This window comes from Pelophylax lessonae (assembly GCF_965119305.1).
Source record: "Pelophylax lessonae genome assembly, chromosome: 4".
Lineage (NCBI taxonomy): Eukaryota > Metazoa > Chordata > Amphibia > Anura > Ranidae > Pelophylax > Pelophylax lessonae.
Window position 1 is genome coordinate 450,088,704 of NC_138771.1, and position 25,616 is coordinate 450,114,319.

General features: G+C 44.4%; 1 protein-coding gene across 1 annotated transcript in view; it reads left to right on the top strand.

Annotated features, from left to right (window-relative positions):
- LOC309552694 (E3 ubiquitin-protein ligase RNF213-like) overlaps positions 1-25,616 on the top strand; it is a gene marked incomplete at its 5' end in the record, with an annotated part of 1,269,694 nt that overhangs the window by 1,206,339 nt on the left and 37,739 nt on the right. Inside the window, 3 exons of the mRNA XM_082253620.1 lie at positions 12,464-12,558; positions 24,819-25,076; positions 25,464-25,596. Coding sequence (XP_082109746.1) covers positions 12,464-12,558; positions 24,819-25,076; positions 25,464-25,596 — 486 coding nt within the window. The remainder of the gene's footprint in view (positions 1-12,463; positions 12,559-24,818; positions 25,077-25,463; positions 25,597-25,616) is intronic.

Sequence of the window (25,616 nt, forward strand, 5' to 3'; positions counted from 1 at the left end):
TTGGGGGATAGTCTGTGTTGGTACGTGTGAGAGAGATCCACCTTTCCAAGTTGTTGGGGTTCATCTCATACTTCTGAAGGTTTGAGGGTGCTGCCTGTTCCATACTCCCCCCTACTCCTAGCCTTTTAGGGGTACAAACAATAGTAATTGGGGCCTAGTGTGGTTGTGTACGTGTGATATACATACACTTTTTTGGGATCATATTTTCTATTCCGCTATTTAATCAAAAACCTTTGGGGATCAGTTAAATTGGGGGATAGTCTGTGTTGGTACGTGTGAGAGAGATCCACCTTTCCAAGTTGTTGGGGTTCATCTCATACTTCTGAAGGTTTGAGGGTGCTGCCTGTTCCATACTCCCCCTACTCCTAGCCTTTTAGGGGTACAAACAATAGTAATTGGGGCCTAGTGTGGTTGTGTACGTGTGATATACATACACTTTTTTGGGATCATATTTTCTATTCCGCTATTTAATCAAAAACCTTTGGGGATCAGTTAAATTGGGGGATAGTCTGTGTTGGTACGTGTGAGAGAGATCCACCTTTCCAAGTTGTTGGGGTTCATCTCATACTTCTGAAGGTTTGAGGGTGCTGCCTGTTCCATACTCCCCCTACTCCTAGCCTTTTAGGGGTACAAACAATAGTAATTGGGGCCTAGTGTGGTTGTGTACGTGTGATATACATACACTTTTTTGGGATCATATTTTCTATTCCGCTATTTAATCAAAAACCTTTGGGGATCAGTTAAATTGGGGGATAGTCTGTGTTGGTACGTGTGAGAGAGATCCACCTTTCCAAGTTGTTGGGGTTCATCTCATACTTCTGAAGGTTTGAGGGTGCTGCCTGTTCCATACTCCCCCTACTCCTAGCCTTTTAGGGGTACAAACAATAGTAATTGGGGCCTAGTGTGGTTGTGTACGTGTGATATACATACACTTTTTTTGATCATATTTCCTATTCCGCTATTCAATAAAAACCTTTGAGGATCAATTGAATTGCGGGATAGTCTGTGTCGGTACGTGTGAGAGAGATCCACCTTTCCAAGTTGTTGGGGTTCATCTCATACTTCTGAAGGTTTGAGGGTGCTGCCTGTTCCATACTCCCCCTACTCCTCATCTAGCCTTTTAGGGGTACAAACAATAGTAATTGGGGCCCAGTGTGGTTGTGTACGTGTGATATACATACACTTTTTTTGGATCATATTTTCTATTCCGCTATTTAATTTAACTGGGCCTCCATGCGAGACCTGTGTGCCTTGTTGCGCTGTTTTGAGTACTCCACCAACATGGCCAGTGGCAATGACGCCGTTCTCAGCTTAACTATCCCACTTCTATGCCTCCTTGAAAAAACAATTCGGGCGATGATGGAAGAGGATGTGGCACAGGATGAGGAGGAGGAGGAGGATGAAGAGGTAACATTTCCAAGGCTTTCAGGGCAGTCATTCGCAAGGGGCTCCGAGGGTGGGTTCCTGCACACGCAAACGCCAGGGACGCAATTGTCCAGCAGGGGCACAGTTCTGGAGGATGAGGAGGATGAGGAGGAGGAGGAGCTGGAGGAGGAGATGGAACCATGTTCACAGCAGGGTGGCACCCAGGCCAGCTCATGGCCATCACTGGTGCGTGGCTGGGGGGATACAGAGGACACGGACGATACACCTCCCACAGAGGACAGCCTTTCGTTGCCTCTGGGCAGCCTGGCACACATGAGCGATTACATGCTGCAGTGTCTCCACAACGACCGCTGAGTTGCCCACATTCTAACTTGTGCTGATTACTGGGTGGCCACGCTGCTGGATCCCCGTTACAAGGACAACGTACCGCCCTTAATTCACTCACTGGAGCGCGATCGCAAGATGCGCGAGTACAAGCGCACGCTGGTAGACGCCATGCTGCTGGCATTCCCATCTGACAGCGGGGCCACAGTGGAAGCACAAGGCAGAGGAGGAGGAGGAGGAGGTCGCCAACGCAACCAGGGCACCGCCAGCACCTCAGAAGGCAGGGTTAGCATGGCCGAAATGTGGAAAAGCTTTGTCAGCACGCCACAACAAACAGCAGCACCAGCAGCTCAGATGGAACGTCTTAGCAGGAGGCAGCATTTTACCAACATGGTGGAGCAGTATGTGTGCACACGCCTACATGTAGTGAATGACGGGTCTGCCCCCTTCAACTTCTGGGTCTCCAAATTGGGCACATGGCTTGAGCTTGCCCTTTACGCCTTGGAGGTGCTGGCGTGCCCTGCAGCCAGTGTATTATCTGAACGGGTATTTAGCACGGCTGGGGGCGTTATAACAGACAAGCGCAGCCGCCTGTCCAGAGACAATGTGGACAAGCTCACGTTCATTAAAATGAACCAGGCATGGATCCCACGGGACTTTTCCGTACCTTATGCAGAATAGCAATGGATACCGACCTTACCCACCCATTGTTCCATTTTTGCTCTTTCTCACTCTTTTGGGGTGTACCCTCATTTAAAATTTTTGAAAAGAAGCAGTGTTGGCTACCTCGTCCTCCTCCTCAGGGCCAGATTAATGTAGGGGCTATTGGAGCTGCAGCTCCAGGCCCCTACCTTTTATATAGGCCCCGGGTTGGCCATATTCACTGTTACCGCTCTTCTGTCACTTGTAAACACAGAAGTCTGGCTTCTATGCTCGCTTCCCCAGGCAGCACCCTCAGAACCTCCCCACACAGCGTGAAGGCCGGACAAGGAGGGACAGTTGGCGATGCATGGATGTGTTTATGGGCTTCAGAGACAGCATCCCATGTTGAATTAGGCATGCATGGCTGCACCCTTCCTCCTCTGGGTGCATGGCAAGGCACGGCCCTTAAGGCCCTTCAAAATCCTCAGCACCAAGCCCATGATGCTGTTAATCCGGCCCTGGTCCTCCTCCACCGCCGCTTCCACCTACACCGCCCATAGGTGTGCGCAGCCTATTGCATTAAGGTGTGCACCCCAAAGTTGAAATACACATGCATGTGTTTGCCAGCAGGGAGAGTAATGTATCGGGGCCATGTACCTGTAGGCAAGGAGAAATAGAGCAGAGCAGGTCCCAGGGAGATCTTTCCCATCTCCTCACTGGCAATGCTATGTGCCCTAGGTGATTAGGGTGTGCCCAGGCACACCCAGCACACCCTGTGCGCACGCCTATGTCACCGCCACATCCACCACCACCTCAACCTCCCTCCTACTCCATATGGGCCTCGTCCTTCAGAGATGAAGAAGAACATTGTTTTATTTTTCTGTTTTTTTTTGTTGTTTTAAGTTATTTCCCTATCCACATTTGTTTGCAGAGCACTTGCCATGCTCTTAATTACGTTTTGCTGCCATTTGCAGCACTCTAGCCCTTTCCTTTGGTGTTTTAGAGCCATTTTAGTGCCTTAAAGTTCGGGTCCCCATTGACTTCAATGGGGTTCGGTGTCCGGGAAAAGTTCGGTAAAAGTCCGGGACACGGACCCGGACTTTTTTTTAAAGTTCGGCCGAACCCGTCGAACACGGACATCTGGGTGTTCGCTCAACCCTACTTCTGACATTTCTTTTAACAAAGGGTCTACACATTTCATTCACATCCTAGATTCACTTTTCAAGGAATATGTTAAGCATAATTGAACTTTAAGTGCAAGTACACTTCTAAATTTTACCATATGTGGTATATGTAATAAAAGTGTACTTGCACTTCATGGGGCAGCTACACAATTTGTTTCTATTTGTTTTTTCTTTTAATTAGGGGTATTTCAGAGTGGATACAGACAGGGTTTGGTGCCTCTAAAAACATATATCCCTAAATTAACTTTATACAAGCTGGTTGGTGTTCATAAATCAATATCAATAAAATGAAACCTGCAATAAAAAATGTGAATCATCTGTCTTCCGGATAGTCATGTATATATCACTAAATATGAAGGTTACTTGCTTTTCCTAAGGCTTAGGCAGATCAGTGTGATTTACCCCTGCTAGCATATAATATTCTAGTGGTGTGCACCACAAGGCATCCAGACAGTGGGGATGACTAAAACTGAAGAGTGAAAATCTGGTGCAGCTCTGCATAGAAACAAATCAAACTCCAGATTTTTTATATTGTCAAAGCTTAATTGAACAAGCTGAAGTTAGAAGCTGACTGGCTACTATGCACAGCTGCACCAGATTTTACACTCTTTAGGGCTCTTTCACACGGGCGTTCAGTTTTTTATGCCCTATCAGTTCCTTTTTTTTTTTTTAAACGGACACGGATGACACTTGTGTCATCCAGTCCGTATGTCCGCTTTTCATCCCATCCGTTTGCGGATGAAAAACGGACATAATGTATCTCTATGTAAATACGGATGTCAGCGGATGACACCACTGACATCCGTTCTTGCGTCCGTTCCGTTTTTTGAACGGAAGAAAAAATAGGGTTCTCTTCAGTTCAAAAAAACTGAACTGAACTGACGAAAAACGGATGTCAGCGGATGGTCATCCGCTGACATCCGTATTTACATAGAGATACATTATGTCCGTTTTTCATCCGCAAACGGATGGGATGAAAAACGGACATACGGAACGCCCGTGTGAAAGAGCCCTTAGTTTTAGTAAATCGATCCTAGTATTAGACATGTGCAGAACGGGAAAATTTGTTTAGTTTCGGATTTATTTGTTATATTACTAATTTCATTTAGTTTTGAAATTAGTTTATTTTCGTTTCGTTTCATTCAATTTTCCTTTCCTTTATACATTTTCTAACTAATTCCAAAATTTTAAGAAAGATTTTGAATCGGTCAAAAAATGAATGACCAATTTGAATTCTGTGTGAAGACTAGCTGGTTGTTAAGCAGCGGGCCAGGAAGCTTAACAGCAGATGACATATAAGCTGTCAGCGTGCTTTCCCACTGACAGCTGAAATGTCAGTGGAAAATAATGCCGGCAAGTGAACATTCTAAAAAAAAAAACAGCGTGGGGTCCCCCCCCCCGACCCTTCGGGTCTGGTATGGATTCTAAGAGGAACCCCAAACCCTCCTAAATTCAATCCAGACCCTTATCAGAGCATGCAGACCAGGAAAGGGGGGGGGCAAGTGAGTTCCCCCCCTTCCGGAACCATTCCAGGCCACATGCTGTCAACATGGGGGGTGCTTTGGAGCAGGGGGGCACCATTTTGATGGGGCCAAGGGTCTCTTCCCCACAACCCTAGGCTGTGGTTGTGGGGGTCTGCGGGCGCGGGCTTATCCGAATCTGGAAGTCACCTTCAACAAGGGGGCCCCCAGATCCCGCCCCCCCATGTGAATGAGTATGGGGTACATAATATCCCTACCCATTCACCAAAAATGTGCACAACGTGAATGCACACAGTAAATGAGTTTTTGACAATTCCTTTATTAAAAAATAAAAAACAGTGTCCCCCGATGTAGATCCATCTCACGCCACACCCCAAATAATCCCATCGAACACTCCCTGCGGACTGTCTGCTACTCCGTCTGACATTTCTTAAATAGCTAAGGGGCGGAGTCACCCGATGACATCAGTGGGTGATCCCTTACTATTGTGACGCCACCAACCGGGGCATGCTGGGTCGATGGCGTCACAAGGGGGGGACCTATATAAGAACTTTCACTCGGCAGAGTAGGCACTAGGAGGTCAGCCTTCGTCGCGGCCATCGTGATTGATGATGGACCTACATCAGGGGACATTTTGTATTTTTTTATTTTATTTTAATTAAAGACTTGTCAAAAACCGTATACTGTTTTGCTTTATTTTTTTTTATTTTTGTAGGGGGGGGGGGGTAGGGCTACAATGTACATTCCCCCATAACCACCACCCAGGATTGTCGGTAAGAGGCCCTTGTCCTCATCAACATGGGGACAAGGTGCTTTGAGGCGCGGGGGGGGGGGGGGGGGGGCAGGGCCACCCTGCTCCAAAGCACCCACCCCCCAAGTTGAGGGCATGCGGGCGGCCTATAGTATGTTTCGGGGGAAGCTCACTTGTCCCCTCACCTTTCCTGGCCTGCCAGGCTGCGTGCTCAGATAAGAGCCTGGTATGGATGGGGTGGGGACCCTACGCAGTTTTTTTTTGGAATTTTCTATTGCCAGCATTGTTTGGTTTACATTTCAGCTCTCAGTGGGGAAGCCCGCTGACAGCTGATGAGTAAGCGGTTGTTAAGAACGTGGTGGCTGGCTTCCCAGGCCGCTGCTTAACAACCAGCTATTCTTTACACAGAATTCGAATCGGTTGGTCCTTTTTGCGACTGATGTAAATTCTAATTGTTCTGAATATTTGGAATTCATTCGAAAACAAATAATCGAAATATATTTTAAAGAATTATAATGAAATTCATTACTAGTCGGTACTATATCTTTCGAAGATTCGGATACATCCGAATCTCCGAATAACGAAAATTTTGTTCAAATTTGTATTCGGACCAAAACAAATTGCACATGTCTACCTAGTATGTCTCACAGCATGTTGGTTACATATTGTTTGAATGCCTCACAGTTGATGTGTACTCCATTTTTGCTGGTAATACTATCTGCTAACAGGGGTGATGCAGGCTGATGTGCTTGAGCCTTAGGAAAAGCAAGTGCCATACATATGTGGTGGTATATAAATACATTTACAATACATGAGATAGATGATTCAGATTTTTTTTTTTTTTTATTGGAAGATAATTATTGCATTTTTTTTTTAAATCCTTGATCACCAACCAACGAAGTTGCTTGTACAAAGTTCAGTTCATGTAATTATTATTATTCTAAGTCCTGGGGAAGCAAGTCTACACTGGATAGAAGAAATGTCACATATGGCTGGTTTTAATATGATGGATTGATCAGATACGTAATATGGTGATGGATCTTTTATACAGTATGTCTGTGAGGAAGTATCTCAATGGATTCCCCCTGTATGACTTTTCTAATATCCATACATTTTGATTGTAGACAGAATATTTACTGTAGGTTTTGATATATGTATGTTAATGGATGCTGGAAATCAAAGTTCCACTGTTTGTAGCTTAGTACACATAGGCCAAATGTCGGGGCGGCATCCGCCGGTTCATTGGAAACTTTTCGACATTCAGCCCGTATGTACACAGCCGATCTGACAGAAGTAGAAATCTGTCGAAATGGTATGACTGAAAAAGGTCTGCCAATCACCTCCTGATTAGTGCTCTCAGCCAATGGCCGGAGTGTTGTGCCATCCTCCTGTCAGAACACAACAGAACAGCAGGGTAGATCACTGTACTAACATTGCATAGTTAGTATAGCAGATCCGAACTGAGCTGTCAGTTTTCTTTGTTTAGCCCACTGGATTAAATGAAAAAAAAAACTAGTAGTGTGTACCAGGCTTAATATTTGAATACTATATTGTTCTTCATGAATTTAGTAGGTATGGCAGCCAGTAGACTTAGGGGTTTATTTACTAAAGGGAAATCCACTGTGCACCACAAGCAGGGGAGGGCTGGCAGCCTTAGGCCTGGGGGGCAAGTCCAGTCAAGTGGCCCACTGAACCACCGAATGAGCTCACCATCCATCTGCTCCACATTGCCTGCACAGAGAGAGAGAGAGACCACTCAACATTGTGCAGGCTATGTGGAGCGGTCTCTCTCTCTCTGTGCGGGCAGCGGTAACTCTCTGTGCGGGCAGCGTGAAAGTGGTCACTCTCTGTGGGGGCTACTCTCTGTTTGGGCAATCATGTGGAGCAGTCTCTCAGAGACTGCTCCACATGATTGTCCCAGAGAGAATGAGACAGAGAGCCTGCCCCTTCCCCACACTCAGTACACAGACCAAAGAGACTGCAGGAAGATGAAGACTAAAGTCTTGGCAGTCACTGCTGCCACACTAAAGTCCCGTACACATGCAACGATTGTTGGCCGTATATTTTCGGCCAACGTCTGATCGGCTGATTGTCGGCTTGTTAGTATGATGCTTCCGACAACCGACTCAGACTTTTCGGCCGAACAAAATCTGGTGTGCATGCTATAAAATTTTTGTTGGCCGTCAACACAACGGCCGATTTTCGTGCAGTCAGTACCGATTTCGGCAGACAAAATTCAGATGAGCAAGACTGGGCATGCTCAGAGAGGAAAAAACACACGGAAAGTTAACCATCACATGACATCACTTCTGAAGTAGATTTTTGTTGGCCGAGAAAATTTGTGTGCAGTCTAGAGCACATTCCAACCAACAAAACACCACTCTGGACAAAAGATGGCCGATAATCATTGCGTGTGTACGAGGCTTAAAGCTACTTGTGGAGTTTGGATCTTCTCTGGTGAGTGAGCACCACACCACTGGGCAAGCCAAGCAAGCAGTGTAGCCGAGAGTCACAGTTAGGCTCCGTTCACATGTAGGCGTTTTGGGGCGTTTTTGGGGAGTTTTTCTGCTCTAGGATCAGCTCTCAAAACGCCCAACAAGACAAATCCTATTTATTTCAATGGCCCCTGTTCACATCTGAGCGTTTTGATGCTGTGAGCAAAACGCCCAACGCTCAAAAAAGTACATGAGCTTCTTTTTGGGCAGATTACAGGCGTTTTCCATTGGTCTCTATTAGGGCTGCCACGGCTCGTCGACTACAAAAATTCGTCGACGTGCGTGAAAGGCGTTGACGCATCACGTCACACGCCCCCTGCTTGCATTGCCAGCCGGGCCGCTACATTGATTGGGGTCACTGCAGGCTGCACTGCCCCGCCCCCGGCTGCGCTCCAGTCCAGAGTGTCTGTGATCGGCATGGTGTCCCGAAGGCGAGCGACGCTCTACACACTGAGGCAGTGATGTGGTTGCAATGCTCTGCAGGTGATTGTTGTCACATTTTTTACATTTGTTATAAGGGCGGACAATGACTTTACCATACAGAGAAGTCTCAGTCTTTGTTCTATGAAGTGTAATAGAACACCATGTGACCCTCATTTTCATCTCTCATTGGACTCAGCTGAGAGTGATTGCCTTAGACTGGTCTTTATTACTTGTCAATGGACTATGTATGGTGGATTTCCTGCGCATTTCTAGCGATTTCAGTATTTCAAACACAACTCCTGGGTAGGCAGTACCCCCTCCCCCCCTCAGTCACATGGTCCCCCCAACATGATTATATATATATATATATATATATATATATATATATATATATATATATATATATATATATATATATATATTTTTTTTTAATATACAAAATGTTATCGTCTCTTTAAAGCAAACCTATCCATAGAGATGCATGGAGACTGTCATCCCCAATCCACTCCTGAAGATGCAGGTTGTCTGGCTGTCACAATGCTAAGATGATGTATATGTTTCCTATGTATATCCTGTCCCACATAAAGGATACCATGTATTAAAGCAGGAGGATAAACATGACAGCCAAGTAACTAGCATAACTGGATCACTTTTCAGAGGAGTGTAAGTGCCTGCTGTAAGTGCATACAAGCCTTTGGGCTCACACGGTGTGCTGTGCTTTGGCTGCAGTGCTGGCACTTTTCCTTAGCCGCAGGCCCTTAGACTCTTTTAGGTTGTGCGTTTTTGCTGCATTTTCTGAAATTCCACCAAGGAAGCAGCATGCAGGATTTTTTGTGCACTTTCAGAACATGCAGTAAAAATGTGCAGTCTAATAGGAGGTCTATGGGACTGGGGGTGACATGCAGGAAGGCTGCCAGTACACCAGCATTGCAGCCAAACCCCAGCATGCCAGTGTGAGCCCAGTACATAGCATAGGGCAAGGTACTGTAACAGGCTGAAAGAAAAATCTTTCTCTGCAGTGAAGGGGAGGGGGAGGGAGAGGGATTTGGGAGAGAAAGGGAGGGAGGAGAGGTTACACTCACTTACTTGGACGTTCACTCACTGGAGCTCTCTATCTGTTGAGCTGACAGCTTAGTTTGAACTTTCCCGCCCGCCCCACACATTCTCCACATTCTCTTCACCGACTGCACTCGGCTGATCGGAATGTGGGCGGGCAAAGAGAGAGAGAGAGGTTCCAGCCTCGAGTCTAGCAGCTGTTCCTGTGGAGGAGGGAGGGGCTGGGTAGCTCCTTCGGTAATGCAGTCACTCAGCCCTGTGACAGAACACATCGCTGCCTCTGCCTGCCTCGCAGTCCTGGATGGAGTTACTTGTGTACAGCCGCACTCGGCCAACTCCGGAACTGCGCGTGCGCAGTTCTGAGCTGGGGACACAGCGGCCTTTTTTACAAAGCATCAGAGCAGCCCAGGGGGAAAATGCATCCCTTCCCCCCGGCCCAGTCCGCCCCTGACCACAAGTGCACTTGGAAGTGCAGTCACGGTAGATCTAAGAGAAAGATCTGTAATGAGGGAAAGCTCTACTAATTTCTATCATCCAATTATGTGCAAGCAAAAATGCTATTTTTTTTTCCTTGCATGTCCCCCTCGGATGTACAGCGACTGCACTTCCAAGTGCACTTGCAGTGCACTTGTAGTGCACAGTGGATTTGCCTTTAGTAAATAAACCCTTTAGTGTGGACCCTTACAGTTTAAATACACTTTAATCTGTAAAGGGTCCACACTATTGTTACTGAGATGGAATATGTGAGGAAATCCAGAAAATTTTGAGTTGTCACCAGTACAAGAGGTGTGGGGAAATGTTCCAGCTTGGACACCTGTTCATTTGACACCTCTTTAGGGATAAGAATCCCATTCACTTCAGAGAGAAGTGAATAGAATTTTCTATCATTTTCTATCTGTTGTGTCTCAAAACAGAAAGTGAAGAAAATCCTCCTAAGTGGGATACAGATACCTAAAAAAAAAAACCCTATTAGGGGTTTTCACTCTTCCCTGCTTTATCTTAAACCAAAGAAAAAAAGAAAAATCAACATGGCTTTATATACACTTAAATGCAACTCAGTTCAACCCACTGCTTCATTTGGCATGGATTTGACATGCTTGATTACAATATCTGTCTTGAATCAGGGTTTTGCAGTATACATACATACAATATCTGTCTTCAATCAGTGTGCTGAGAGGCTAAGCCAACAGCTGGTCAGGAATCTGGGTGGATCCTGACATTATTGTCGGGATCCCTGCAAAGCCTGAACCGACTCTGTGATGTCAGCTAACAGCAGGCTTTAGCCTGCTGTCGGCTGAATCTGGGTCACAGGAGTGCAGAACGAGGTGCACTCTTATGAACCACAGGAGAAGTATGGTCACAATAGGCCATACTTCTCCCTTAATAAATTACAGGTTAAAGCACAGAAAATCGAGTATTCTACATAGTTACTTGCAGGTTTTTCTTTATATAAACACATTTTATTCACCTGCCATGTGTCTTTGAGCTTGCTAATACATTTCTCTTCTTCAGAAAGAGTCAATTCTCTAGCATAGACAGGGGCAGACTGGCAACTTTCAGCCCAGGGGGCAAGGACAAACCATAGGCCCATAGTGCAGCGAGTCGGCCCACCTCCCACTCTCCTTCTTCCCGTCCTCCTCCTGACCCCCATTCCAAACTGAAGCCCTGCTTCAGATACTCTCTACTTACCAACTGAATCCGGGTTCCCGACCTGGCCAGCAGGGGGTGTTTGGGTAGAGCTGGGACAGCTCGGTCGGGGCTTGCCGGGGGAGAAGTGTCTCCAGTGGGGCATGGAACTGGCCTCTGCTCAAACACAGTTTACACCATCCATGCTGGGGGTGGAGGGGGAGAGAGGCCTGCGCTCTATCCTTATCTTCATCACACACTTAGTAGGTCAGTGTCAAGGACTTTTTACTTCTCTTCACTAGGAATCCTTTAGGCATGTCTGTGGCAGAAGTAGTGCAGACTTTTTACAGAGTATCCGAGCGGCCCAGGGGGCAATTGCCCCCCCCCCCCGCCCCCTGGCCCAGTCCTCCCCTGAGCACAAATCTCTCCTTGCCTATCATATTCCTTTCTTCTTCTGGGAATGTCTGATTAATGTCTATGCTGGTCTAGCTCGTCTGCTCCTTTCCTCACCTCATTCAGGGAAGGAGCAAAGGGGAATGCCATGGATTAAAACATGAGTGACAGATATGCTGGGGCTGCTTGCATCACATCCAAGATGATGGTGCCCAGCAGTAAGCTTTGGGCTTTTGGATGTCTACACAAGGAAGGCTTTTATAGGTACTGTAAATATCATGCATATAAGCATTTAGGAAGATAGTTCTTGAAATGGATGGTCTGGCAACAGAGTCTTTGTACTAGTAAGTACAAAGGTTTCCATATGTGTTCTGCCATTTTCAAAAGTGTTACATCTGTGTAGTCTAATGTATTCAAGTATTTAGGTGTGTCTAACATGTGTCCAGGAATGTCATTCAATATTAACACTAGTATTCCCTAGAAAATATATTCTCTTGATAAAGGGTGCTATACAACAGAGTATTACTGTGAGTGTACTCTGCACTAACATTTATAATCTTAAAACTTTTTTATGAGTGTATAGTACAAGCTTAAAATACATGTATAAACATAGTTAGGCATGGAAGGATTAGAAGCAGTTAACCTGGAAAAACAAATACACGTATAGGCCAAAACCTTCATCCTTGTCTCTTATATTAACAGCTCCTGTGAATGCTGATGGTGTTTGGTCAACCAAGGAAATGAGGAACAACTGGGAGAAGCAGTTTGCCTTCTGTGTAATTGCTCCTGTGTTAAGGGTAATTATATATAGTATATCTCTGAAGTGCCTTAACTATTATTTTATTTTTCTAAAGTCACAAATACTGGAAGGACAAAAGCAATCTCATGCGCTTGCAGACACTCTCTCTTTCGCTCTCACTCACTGTCTGAACTGCCAGGGTCTTCTTGGCGATCCAATGATGTTGCAGGTCTTTCCTCTACTCCTTGGTATTTCTTACTGCTGCACCAAATGCTGCTCATATATTGACATGTGAGCAACAATCCGTGCCATTGGTTGTGATTAGAGATGGGCCGAACACCCCCCTGTTCGGTTTGCAGCAGAACTCCTAAACAGGGAGCATGCAGCCTGGTAGTTCAGGAAAGGGGGGGGTAAGAGATAGCCTCCCCCCCGAACCATACCAGGCCACATACCCTCAACACTGTAGTGTGCTTTGGTGCAGGGGGGGGCCCTGCCCCCCCCAAAGCATCTTATCCCAATGCTGATGGGGACAGTGTCTGTGGGCAGGGGGCTTATCTGGAAGCCCCCCATGTGAATGAGTATACCCATTCACCAAAAAAGTGTCAAATAGAAATAAAAACACAGAGACAGTTTTTGTCAATTCCTTTAATAAAAAAACAAAACAAAACAGTGCCCCCACCCCCCCCCCCCAAATGTAAATCCATTGTCAATCACGCCGAACCCGAAAATTAAAAATAGAAAAAAAAAAAAACGCTTCCACTGTCCATTATGGCAGGCTAAGCTGTTTGTCAGTTCTTATACAGTCAGGTCCATAAATATTGGGACATCTACACAATTCTAATCTTTTTTGCTCTATAATGGATTTGAAATGCAACAAACAAGATGTGCGTTAACTGCAGACTTTCAGCTTTGATTTGAGGTCATTTACATCCAAATCAGGTGAAAGGTGTAGGAATTACGTAATGGGACAATTGGCTGCTCAGCTGTTCCATGGCCAGGTGTGTGTTATTCCCTCATTATCCCATTTACAAGGAGCAGATAAAAAGGTCCAGAGTTTATTTCAAGTGTGCTATTTGCATTTGGAATCTGTTGCTGTCAACTCTCAATATGAGATCCAAAGAGCTGTCACTATCAGTGAAGCAAGCCATCTTTAGGCAAAAAAAAAAAAAAAAAAACAAACCCATCAGAGAGATAGCAAAAACATTAGGTGTGGCCAAATCAACTGTTTGGAACATCCTTAAAAAAGAACGCAGCGGTGAGCTCAGCAACACCAAAAGACCCGGAAGACCACGGAAAACAACTGTGGTGGATGACTGAAGAATTCTTTCCCTGGTGAAGAAAACACCCTTCACAACAGTTGGCCAGATCAAGAACACTCTCCAGGAGGTAGGTGTATATGTGTCAAAGTCAACAATCAAGAGAATTGAGAGTGGGGGAAAAAGAGATTGGACTTTATAGGCACCAATGTAAAATGATATGTTCTTTATTAGAAAAATTTTTTACAAAAACACATACATAATAAACCACAAAAAGGGGGGGACATATAAAAAAAGAGCAACATGTCATATACATTAATAATTGCAGTATGGCGGCAGAGCCTACAAAAAGTAGTACCAGTCACATAGCCTTATCAGATATTGATTATTATACAGTGTTCACAAGTGATACAAGGAAAACCTATATTCCTGAGGCGGCCCTGGAGAAGGGATGACCGTCTCCAAAGGGTCGTCTGTATGTAGTGGGCACAGATGTTAGGTTGAATCCCAGCTGCTCTACATGTTTCGCTTAACCTATTAAGCTTCTTCTGGAGCATATGGTAAAGACAAACATCTGCATAGAGACAAAGCATTAACGATGAATATTCTTATGTAAGGACACAACGTTTACATTTTTAATCAAACACAAAACAAGACAAGTTGTTATACAGTCATGACTGAGTAGATCTAATAGTCAGTCAGCATATAATTGCATTCTAAGGCTGCATGCCATACCCTTGTCACAGCAGAGAAACAGGAGAAAAATGAGTAGGAAAAAATGAGAATAAGGAAGCCGGGTGGCAAAGAAGGAAGGAAGGGAAGGAGGAAGTGAACTGGGAAAAGGAGAAAAGGAGAGAAACAGAGAAAGTAAGAAGGATGAGGAGAGAGAGAAGAGAAAGAAGGGGGTTGAAAAGAAAAGAAAGGAGCCTGAGCGTTTAGGAGTGCTAGCCATGCCCAGAGACATAGAGCCAGACGTAGGGACCAAGGCTTGGTATTAAAGTAGACTGGGGTATAACCGGAAAAAAGAGCAAAACAGCAACAATATACTAAGCAAAGTACATACCTGAAAAAAGATATTACAGGTGAAAGAACTTTCTGATGAATCCTGCCATAAAGGCTGGAAAGGGTAATAACGAGGGGGATCGGTACGCTGCAGTTAGAAAAAGGAGCCAGGTAGAAACGTCCAAACTATCATAAGCTATAAAGCTTGGAGTGGCCTAAAATAAATGGTGTAATAAGTATGATATACAATGTTTGAAAATAAGTCATTTTAAAGGGAAAATTTAGGATGGGGATAGTTGTCCAGCACTTCACCTCCGTGCAACTAGATGGATATAGTTTGAGAAAAAACCCCAAGTTAATGCCAGAGTTAATGTTATACATATTACTTAATAAGAGTAATGGTGGTAGGTAAAGAGAGAAAAATTCCAAAAGAATATAATGGCATGCATCGGTGAGCTAGAAATGGAGGTTAAGGTGCCTAAGATGAAAATTAGGCATCCCCACTATGATGGGTGGCCATAAACACCAAGCTGTGATAAAGCAGAAATAAAGGAGTTGATGAATAATACTCACATACATATAGAGCAAAATATTGGCTTGTTACTATGGGGAGTATGGTCCCATAGAGAAATCATGTGTGGCGACCAGGTGGGGAGAAAAAAGCCCCAGCCTATAGACCCAAATCACAGACCAGTGAGACAGAAAGCTCACATGCCAAAGGACCTGTAAAAATTAGGAGTAATAAGCACAGTAGAGCGCCATGTAAGAGAGTAGTTATTCAACAAATCATATAGTCTCACCAATGGTATATTGAAGTAATGGATCCTGATACTGCAGCGACCGTGTGTGCACCCCCCCGGATGGGGATACCGCCATGTTTTTAGAGCGAGTGCCGCGCTCTATTTGAAGGCTGTGGTCCCGGGTGATGAGTCAGACATGTGACATCATCAACCCCGGCCGGTGTTTCCCGCGCATGCGCGGGCCAGAGGCGTCACCATGGTGACCCAGCAAACAACTGGCCGCGTCATGACACGGGAGGAGGGAAGCTCTTGTGGGTCAGCTGACCCACAGCGCCTCCTCCTATCCACGCCAGCGGTAACGCCCATAGGCAGTCAGCCGCTGGGCGTGGTTACCCGGCCGTACGTCGGCTCCGAGCAGTCAGCGGGGATGGTGTACACACCCCCACACACGCACGGCGCCTTCCTAGAAAAAGTAGATGAAGAGAGAATGCTGGGGTAAAGCAAAAAAGTGGAGATAGAGAAAAGTATGAACATAAATAGAGACCGGGGGAAGAGAAGCAGAGAAGGACCCCCGACAAAAACTAAAAAGGTGGTGAAAATCAAAAATATATCTGACAAGTGCGCCGTTAATCTAACCTGGGAGAAACGGGGCACTTGCATAGTATCAATGAATCCTAGCTAGATACATGTCACATATAATGGATCGAGAGCCCATACAATCATGTGTTGGACAGTGCTGTCATAGGCGCATGGGTATGGTGCGATCGATCCATATAAACATTCATAATGATCACAATAAAATACATGATATTGGGTAATAGTGCTGGATGTATCCAACAGTAATGTCTGAAGCTTTGAACCAGTTGAACTGAGAGGGGAGGGGGGGGGAAAAAAGGGGGGGGGGGAAAAACCCAAGGGGGGAGGGGAGGGGGGAAAAAAAGGAAGAAGGAAAGGGCCAGAGAAAGAACAAAAAGGAGAAAGACAACTATATAGAGGGGATAAATAGCGCTGCTAGTTATGCACGAACCAACAGCGCCATTGATCCTTTACAGAAAGCATTTATAGGAGTGCGCCTCGTTGAGCCCTGGGCGGACGTTGGCATTCAGACGTTCAATCCAGAGGGATTCCCTCTGGAGGATACGCTGATTCCAATCGCCGCCCCTGGGGTCACGGGGTATGATCTCCAAGACAATAAAATTGACATTCATAGTATTGAACTTATGGTACAAGTCCAGGTGCCTGCTTACCGGGGTGATCATCTTGCCACCTGATGAGTAGTAAATGTGGTCGTTTATCCGTCGTCGGAATTGACGAAAGGTCTTCCCCACATAAAACATATTACATTTGCATGACATGAGATAGACCACCCCCTCAGTGCCACAGTCGGCTCTGAAGGTCGGAACAAAAGTTTCGCCATTGGGTAGGGTAAATCTGTTGCCCTCGGCTACCCAGGGGCACATGTCACAGTGGCGGCATTTGTAAATGCCTCGTGGCCCAGAGGCTATGGTTTTCTTACGGCTGTAAAAGCTGCGGGTTAGGCGGTCTCGCAAGGAGGTTGTCCGCCTATAGGTGATCTGAGGTACTACATTGACATGTTTGCCCACTGTAGGGTCTTCGTGCAGTAGGTGCCAGTGTTTAGTAAGGATATTACGTAATGTGCCATGGTGACTAGAAAATTTCGTAATAAACTTAACTGGATGGTTTGAAGTCGTAGGTTTAGTACCATAGAGAAGGGAGTGTCTATCCTTTGACAGGGCTGAATTGTAGGCCTTGCGAAGGGTGCTTTTGCTGTAACCTCTCTTCAGTAAACGCGTCCGCAAAAAACCGGACTGTCTCTTGTAGTTTGTAAGTGATGTACAGTTCCGCCGTAATCTGATATACTGAGCATATGGAATGCTGCGGATCAGTGCTGGCGGGTGTGCACTGGTGGCATGCAGGATAGTGTTTCCTGCCGAGGTTTTACGGAAGAGATCCGTGGTGACATGGCCGTTCAAGTCTTTCCTCACCGTCAAATCTAAGAAATTTACTTCATGTTCATCTACAGAGAACGTAAATTGTAGGTTGAAGTGGTTGATGTTTAGGTGTTGGACAAAGTCCGTCAAAAGTTGACGAGGACCCGTCCACACCACAAATACGTCGTCGATATATCTTAACCAAATCTCAACATATTGAGTATATTGAGATAAAGTTTCATCGGAAAAGATGTAGTGTTCCCACCCCCCCAGGTACAGGTTGGCGTAGGCAGGGGCACAACAAGTGCCCATTGCCACGCCCTGTACCTGGAGGTAGTGGGAACCATTGAACGAAAACCAATTATTAGTGAGAATGAAGGATAACAACTTGAGGAGGAAGTCATTGAGCGGCCATGTCCGGTCATCTTTTTGCTGAAGGAAGGTTTTAACCATCCCAACACCCTGCTCGTGAGGGATGCTGGAGTAGAGAGCTTCCACATCCAGTGTCACGAGCAGGGCGTCGGGAGGGAGAACCAAACCATCTAAAGTTTTCAAAAAATCAACGGTATCCTTAATGTACGATGGGAGGGCCTGTACATGGGGCATCAGGAAGAAGTCAATGAATCGGCTCGCATTCTCGGTAAGATTGCCAATACCAGAGATAATAGGGCGGCCAGGGGGAGAAATTAAATTTTTATGGGTTTTAGGCAAAGCATAAAACGTAGCTTCCCTAGGGAAGCGGGTATTAAGAAAATTATAAGTGTCTTGGTCAATGAGGTCAAGAGAAGACTTCACCAGAGTGAATACAGAGGGTTCACCACAAGATTTATACCATTGGTAAGCCTCAAAAACAGGAAGGCCAGATTAAAATTTGCCAAACAACATCTAAAAAAGCCTTCACAGTTCTGGAAGAACATCCTATGGACAGATGAGACCAAGATCAACTTGTACCAGAGTGATAGGAAGAGAAGAGTATGGAGAAGGAAAGGAATTGCTCATGATTCAAAGCATACCACCTCATCAGTGAAGCATGGTGGTGGTAGTGTCATGGCATGGGCATGTATGGCTGCCAATGGAACTGGATCTCTTGTATTTATTGATGACGTGACTGCTGCCAAAAGCAGCAGGATGAATTCTGAAGTGTTTCAGGCAATATTATCTGCTCATATTCAGCCAAATGCTTACGAACTCATTGGACGGCGCTTCACAGTGCAGATGGACAATGACCCGAAGCATACTGTGAAAGCAATCAAAGAGTTTTTTAAGGGAAAGAAGTGGAATGTTATGCAATGGCCAAGTCAATCACCTGACCTGAATCTGATTGAGCATGCATTTCACTTGCTGAAGATAAAACTGAAGGGAAAATGCCCCAAGAACAAGCAGAAACTGAAGACAGTTGCAGTAGAGGCCTGGCAGAGCATCACCAGGGATGAAACCCAGCGTCTGGTGATGTCTATGTGTTCCAGACTTCAGGCTGTAATTGACTGTCCCAATATTTATGGACCTGACTGTATAGGTAAGGGGCTGGGCAACCTGGCATGTCACCTGGTGGTACCGTCTACTTCTGACGTCACGGACCGGGGCATGCTGGGTAAATGGTGTCAAATAGGGGCGGTGCCACCAGGTCACATAGTCAGGTGGCCTCGCACCTTACCTATATAAGAGATGTCAAACGGCTTAGCCTGCAGTAGGCGGCCAGCCTTCATGGACAGCGGAAGCAAGTTTTATTTTTTTTTGTTTTTCAGGTATGGCAGGTGGCGTGATTAATGATGCCCCAAAGCACCCACCCCCCCCCCCCCATGGTGAGGGCATGTAGCCTGGTATGGCTCAGGAGGGGGGGGGGGGCCTCTCGCTTGTTCCCCCTATTTCCTGATCTGCCAGGCTGCATGCTCGGATAAGAGTCTGGTGTGGATTTTGGGGGGGGGGGGGGGAATCCCACACTGTTTCTTGATCCCCTTAAAATCCATTCGAGACCCGAAGGGCCTGATATGAATTGGATGGGTCCCCACACTGTTTTTTTTTTTTACTTTATTTTATTGGAAATTTTTTTTTATTTATCTGTCAGCAGGGAAGCCCATTGACAGCTGATAACTCATAAGCTGTTAAGGATGCTGTGGCTTCCTGCCCACGCTCATTAACAACCAGATTATACTGTGCCCTGATTGGGGAAAGCTTTGCCCAATCAGGGAGAAAAATGCACTGAGTAGCGTGCAGTGCATTGCAAGGCATTCGGCGGGACGAACACCCTGCAAATTCGGGTGTTCCCTGAACAGGGCGAACAGCCAATGTTCAGCTCAAACTGATGCTTGGGACAAACCGTTGTAAATAAATGCAACAAAAAAAAAACTTAGGACATCCACTGGTGCAAAGCAATTACTGCTACATATTGCAGCATGGAGGCTTCTCTTAACTTATCTGGATATCTTAATTATTTGTGTTCATTTGTTTTAATGATCTGGATACAAAACACAATTAAAATTTACCCCTGTGCAACCTAGGCCTAAGACATGTTTCCATTTTGCTGATGTTTCAATTTCATACTGCACTTGTACTTTACATTGGGCTGCAACTGTCTTAAGGTCACTGTTGATAGTTGTCAATGGGTAAATGCAGCATTCTTGTGACATCAATTCTGAGATCAGAAAAAATTAATTGTAGATGCATTTGACCACATTCTGACCCACATTTTATCTGCTTCAGCTGCTCTTACATTCTGACTGACCTGTATGAGGAGAGAAAAAGCTCACAAGTGAAAAAATATACTGGCCTTTAGAGTGTTTTGAACTTTGTACCAAGTGTTATTACCTTTGCAGGATGGTTGAGCACCTCTGACAAGGGTGATTGCATAAAGTCTGAGACACATATAGGTATGGACTTAGGAAAACTGGAGAGTGCAAAATCTGGTGCAGCTGTGCATGGTAGCCAATCAGCTTCCAACTTCAGATTTTTCAATAAAGCCCCATACACACGTACCGATTGTCGGCCGTAAATATTCGGCCGACGACCGTTCGGCCGATTGTAGGCTTGTTAGTATGATGCTTCCGACAGCCGACAGCGCATTTTCGGCTGAACAGAATCTGTCGTGCAGACTTTAAAATTTTTGTTGTCCATCACCAGAATGGCCGATTGTTCGCCAGTCAGTACAGATTTCGGCCGACAGACAGCAGATTAGCAAGACTGGGCATGCTCAGAAAAGAAAAAAGACAAGGAAAGTTAATCATCACATGACATCACTTCTGCAGTCGGCTGTTGTTGGCCGACAAAATTCGTGTGCAGTCTTTTGCAGTTTTCAACAGACACGACAGCCCTGGACAAAAGACGACCGATCGTTCGGCCGACGATCAGTACGTGCTTTAGTCTTTGACAAAAAAAAAAAAACCTGGAAGCCGATTGGTTTCTATGCAGAGCTGCACCAGATTTTTCATTCTCCAATTTTAGTAAATCCCAGCTATAGTGTGAGGCATGATGATAATGGGCCCTTTAGAGTCATGTTATAATTGGGATATATATCCTTTTAAATTATATTTGAGATGTGTTATGTTGAACTGTTTGATAACTGTTGCTGTTTTTACTAAAGTGGTTATTTTCCATTATAGTACTATAAAAAAAATATAGCTATGGCTGCTTTCATCACTACTGAGGGATAGTGAAATTGGGAGATGTGTCAAACAGGGCCAGGCTGTTATGTTGAGTACTGAGGGTTTATAGTACACTAACTGGGGGAAGGGGAAACTGGGTGTTAACATTTGGCTAGACAGTTTTTATTTAATTTTCAAAAATCATTTTTAAAAAAAAGTTTGAAATATAAATATAAAATTTTCTGAGGGTATATTGACATACAAGAGGCACAGTACAGTTATAATCTCAAGATAACATTTCTTTATTTGCTGTTTATGTAATAAAACAAAAAAAAACCTAAAAATTGATCATTTAGAAAGATAACTAAAGGACTTTCCAATGAGGAGATATATTCCTGAATTGTGAAGGTTCAATGACACAACAGATTGTTTTTATTATTTGGTTTAAAAAAATGCAGAAATTTCATAGGATCTGCATTAAAAAAGTGTATACTAAGAAAGAGGAAAAAGGTAAGAGGATAAAAAGAAAAAAGAGGGAGGAAAAAGCAGGAAGAAAAGGGGGATAATCAGGATGAGATTTATAATCTGTCCCATGGGATCTAACCTCCATCTATCTAACACATCTCCCAAAATATATTTTATCTAGGGGTTCCAGATCTTTTCAAAAGGTCTTTATTCTGTTGTTCATGGTGGAAGATTGTTTTCAATTTATATTTAGCCAGGAGAGTTTAGTTTTACCTAAATCCAATGAAATAGTATTTCCAAGATCTCTGAAAGCTATGAATATGAAAGCAATTTGTTTTTTGGTGTAGCCAGGTGCCTTTTTAATCAGTTGGGTCATTTTTGTTTCTCAGGCATGACTTTTTAAATTTTAACTACATTAACCTAAAAGGGTCAGTTCATAGTTCCCTAACAGCAGTAGTAGACAATAGTTGGTGTGGGCTGCTCGTCCTTTAAGGCCCGTACACAAGATAAGAAAATCAGTAGAATCCTAGGATTCCTGAATCCTAGGATACTTTGCTGCTCTCTAAACCAGTGGGACACTGGAAGCTGGAAGCAAATAAAGGAGCACACAGGTTCCTGGTGCAATATCCTTTATTGATCAGATAAATACAATGTAAAATTACACTCACAAAATCAGGCTTGTGTAAAGCATATCATCTACTTGGTCACAATCCTGTTGCTGATGTATTCATCTCACGCTGGCCATCAGTTTGGAAGACCCTGCCGGCAGCTAAGTCTTCCAAACTGCCAGCCAGCGTGAGATGAATACATCAGTGACAGGATTGTGACCAAATGAATTATATGCTTTACACAAGACTGATTTTGTGAGTGTCATTTTACATTGTATTTATCTAGTTATTAACACCAGGAGCCTGTGCACTCTCTCTTTCCTTTATTTGCTGATAATAAACAACCTGATGCTTCCCAAGTCCCCAGCCTGGTGTAATGCTGACGATTAAGCCGATTAAAGGTATCTCTAGGAGGTGGGTGACCTATCTATCAAGGGCACAAAAGTACCACAAGAAACAGCAGAGGGTCCTAGTGCTGCAGTCAATAGGCAGATACCCCCCACCCATTATTCTAAGGGAGAACTCTTCCCATTTTTGGCCAGTAGTAACTATGGGGGTGATTTATTAAAGGAAAATAGACTGTGCACTTTCCACATGTGCAGTTGCTCTAGAGCTTAGTAAATGAGGTACAACTTCACTTTGCAAAGAATATCAATCACATGCAAGGAAGATTTTAAAAAACTGCATTTTTGCTAGCACGTGATTCAATGATGGAAGTCAGCAGAGCTTCTGCTCATTTTTTTAAGCTCTGGAGCAACTGCGCTTGCAGAGTAAAACTGCACTTTGCAAAGTGCACAGTCTATTTGCCTATAGTAAATCATCCCTATAGTGTTTGTTGATTTTTCCATTGCACAGAACATTGAATGCTACTCACTTGTCTCTATTAATTAAAACAACTCTTTTAAAATCTGTATTATACTATTTCATGAAACTAGTGTTAATAATTTAAAAAAAATTACTCTGGGTGTTTGCTTGATCAGCAAGCATACATTTTGCAGGATTTCTGAAATTGTTGTTTTTTTTCTCACATTTAGAATTTAGACAGGGACCTGATGACTGTGTACAATTACATCAACCGGGATGAGAGAATTAGTTCCAATCCACTAAACATATAGAACTGGAAAATGGTGGTCCCAATTCCGTGGGGTTTAAATACAGCCAACACTCGAAACAATTGTAAAAGTATTCAAAAAAGTTTATTTATACATCTTAAAGACAGTAATGAGACAAAAACACGAATAAATAAAAGACATAAATATACCATTACGGTCAGTCATCTGTGCTCTAACATGGTTATACCGGATACGCTAACAGGCAGGGGTGAAGCCATAGGAGTAGCATTTCGGTACCATTATGCCCGACATGTTTCGGAAAATAAATTTCCTTTTTCATGGGAGGTAGCACAGTGTATATCTGTCTATTAGAGAATAAATATGACAAAGTCAGCAGGTATGCAGAGTATATAGTGATACATATTAAACAAGTATATCAAAAATGATCCAATACAACATTATAGAGAAAACAGAAAAATAAATAAGGTACAAATGTATGCTAATTGACCTTGCTTGGAAAGGTACCAGTGCATCTGCACGTCCAATATGGCACAAAGACTATATTATACAGTTTAAGTGTAATGTTCTTTTACTTACCCAGGGTATATCTGTAAGGGTAAAAGACAGAGGAGATTATCTCTCTGACCAAGAGAGGGAATTCTACCTTCCAATCCTTTTTGGTTTTCCATGGGACAATTAGGCTTGTGTCATGGGGCCAAAAAAAATAAATGTATTTTAGATCTTTTTAGAGGGGCATGTGAGGTGTGTCCCCAGAAATTCAGTGCTGGAAGGGTTGGGATAACTCGTTTGATGTGAGACGTGAGGTCAGCAGTATGACTAGCTGGATCCCAGGAAGATTCCCTCGCAGATGGCCTGGGCTGCACCACACCGTCCCACAAGGATCCCCAAAAGAGAAGGACCAGTCCAGGGGCCTCCCCGGGGATAGGAGGGGGAAGGGGAGGGGGTGTCTGTTGTTTTGGCTAGAGAAGACAATTAGAAGGCAAGTGTCAGTAAGTCTATCATATAGGCATCAACCTTTGTCCAGCAATGGTGGACAAACGAAGGGTAAGTTGGAAATTTCCTAAAAGAACCTTACTTTGTCTTTTGACTAGCCCAGTGAACCACTTGCTATCTGATCGTCTGGAAGTAAGTCAGAAAGCAATTGCAAAAGGCGTTCTATATATTAGGCAGGTAATGTGACTCACCTGCATAGGTGGGCGTGGTGTGTGTTTCAAAGAACCACCCTTTCATGTCCCCAGGTGTATCTTCCACCCTCTAAAGATTTATAGTCTAAAGAGGGCCATCTTGTCCTATAACGGGTAGATTACCCGACCGGGGAATCCAGGAAGTAAGGGGTCACAGTGGGCAATGTCTTGCCGGGGGATGTAGGACCGTCCTATAGGGATCCCCCGGCTCGTCGGCATCCGGCGCGACCGCGCATGGACCTGTGCGGCTACGTCAGACACCGACGAGCCGTGGACACGCAGTAGGCGGCCCGCTGGAACGCAAACACAGACAGGAAGGACACCGCAAGGACCACTGAATCCCCTAAACATAAACCATGGCAGGGAATTGGCTAAATGTTTTACACGGGTTGTGTAAAGTATAAAGAAGGAGACAGTACATGTGGCTGGATTTCTAAAAATATTGTTTTTATGTTTTCAGAGCTTAGACAGAGACCTAATGACTGTAAACAATTACATCCGTCAAGATGAGAGGATTAGTTCCAATCCTGTAGTGAAGGTGGTGTATGGTGATCCTCTGATCAGTGGAGAGAAGATGGACTTACCAAACGAAAGTAATGTGCATTGTTCCAAGATATGGAGCTGCAGAGAACATATCTCCATTGAATATATTCTACATGCAGTGCAGCAGAAGGATGGAATTGACAACTTGCGTCTACTGTGTAAATTCCTTGAGAAGGTAGGTTGCTGGTTTCCCACTCTGATAATATGGTAATCATATTATCAACTTTTTCAATTGAGTGGTACTATAAGGACTTTGCTATTTAGCAGAGGTGTGTAAATCTCGGGACTGGATTGACAGAAACACACATTCTTTACTAGGTAAAACAGCTCTCGTATATGTTTTTTATCTACGGATTAAGCTGTTTGTCTGGTGTTTTGCTTTAAAGTTGTTATAGCATTATAACAGCCATGTACAGTAGTCTTTTTATTCTAAACAGGCATAGGGAAACAACAAAAAATTTGAAACGGTAGATAACAGGGAGGGAAGAGAGTGAGGGGTGTAGGTTGGGGTAAAGAACAGGTTTCCAAAGATACTACCTATGTCATACTTTGTATTTTGCAGGAAACTGAACTTCAGATGGTGAAGTTCTTGCCAGATATTTTGAAACTCCAGAAGGAGCTGGTGAAGAAGTTCCAGAACTACAAAGGCAAAAGCTTTAAAACCATCAGACACTTTGTAGACAGCATAACTCCTGGTATGTGTTAGTCATGTATG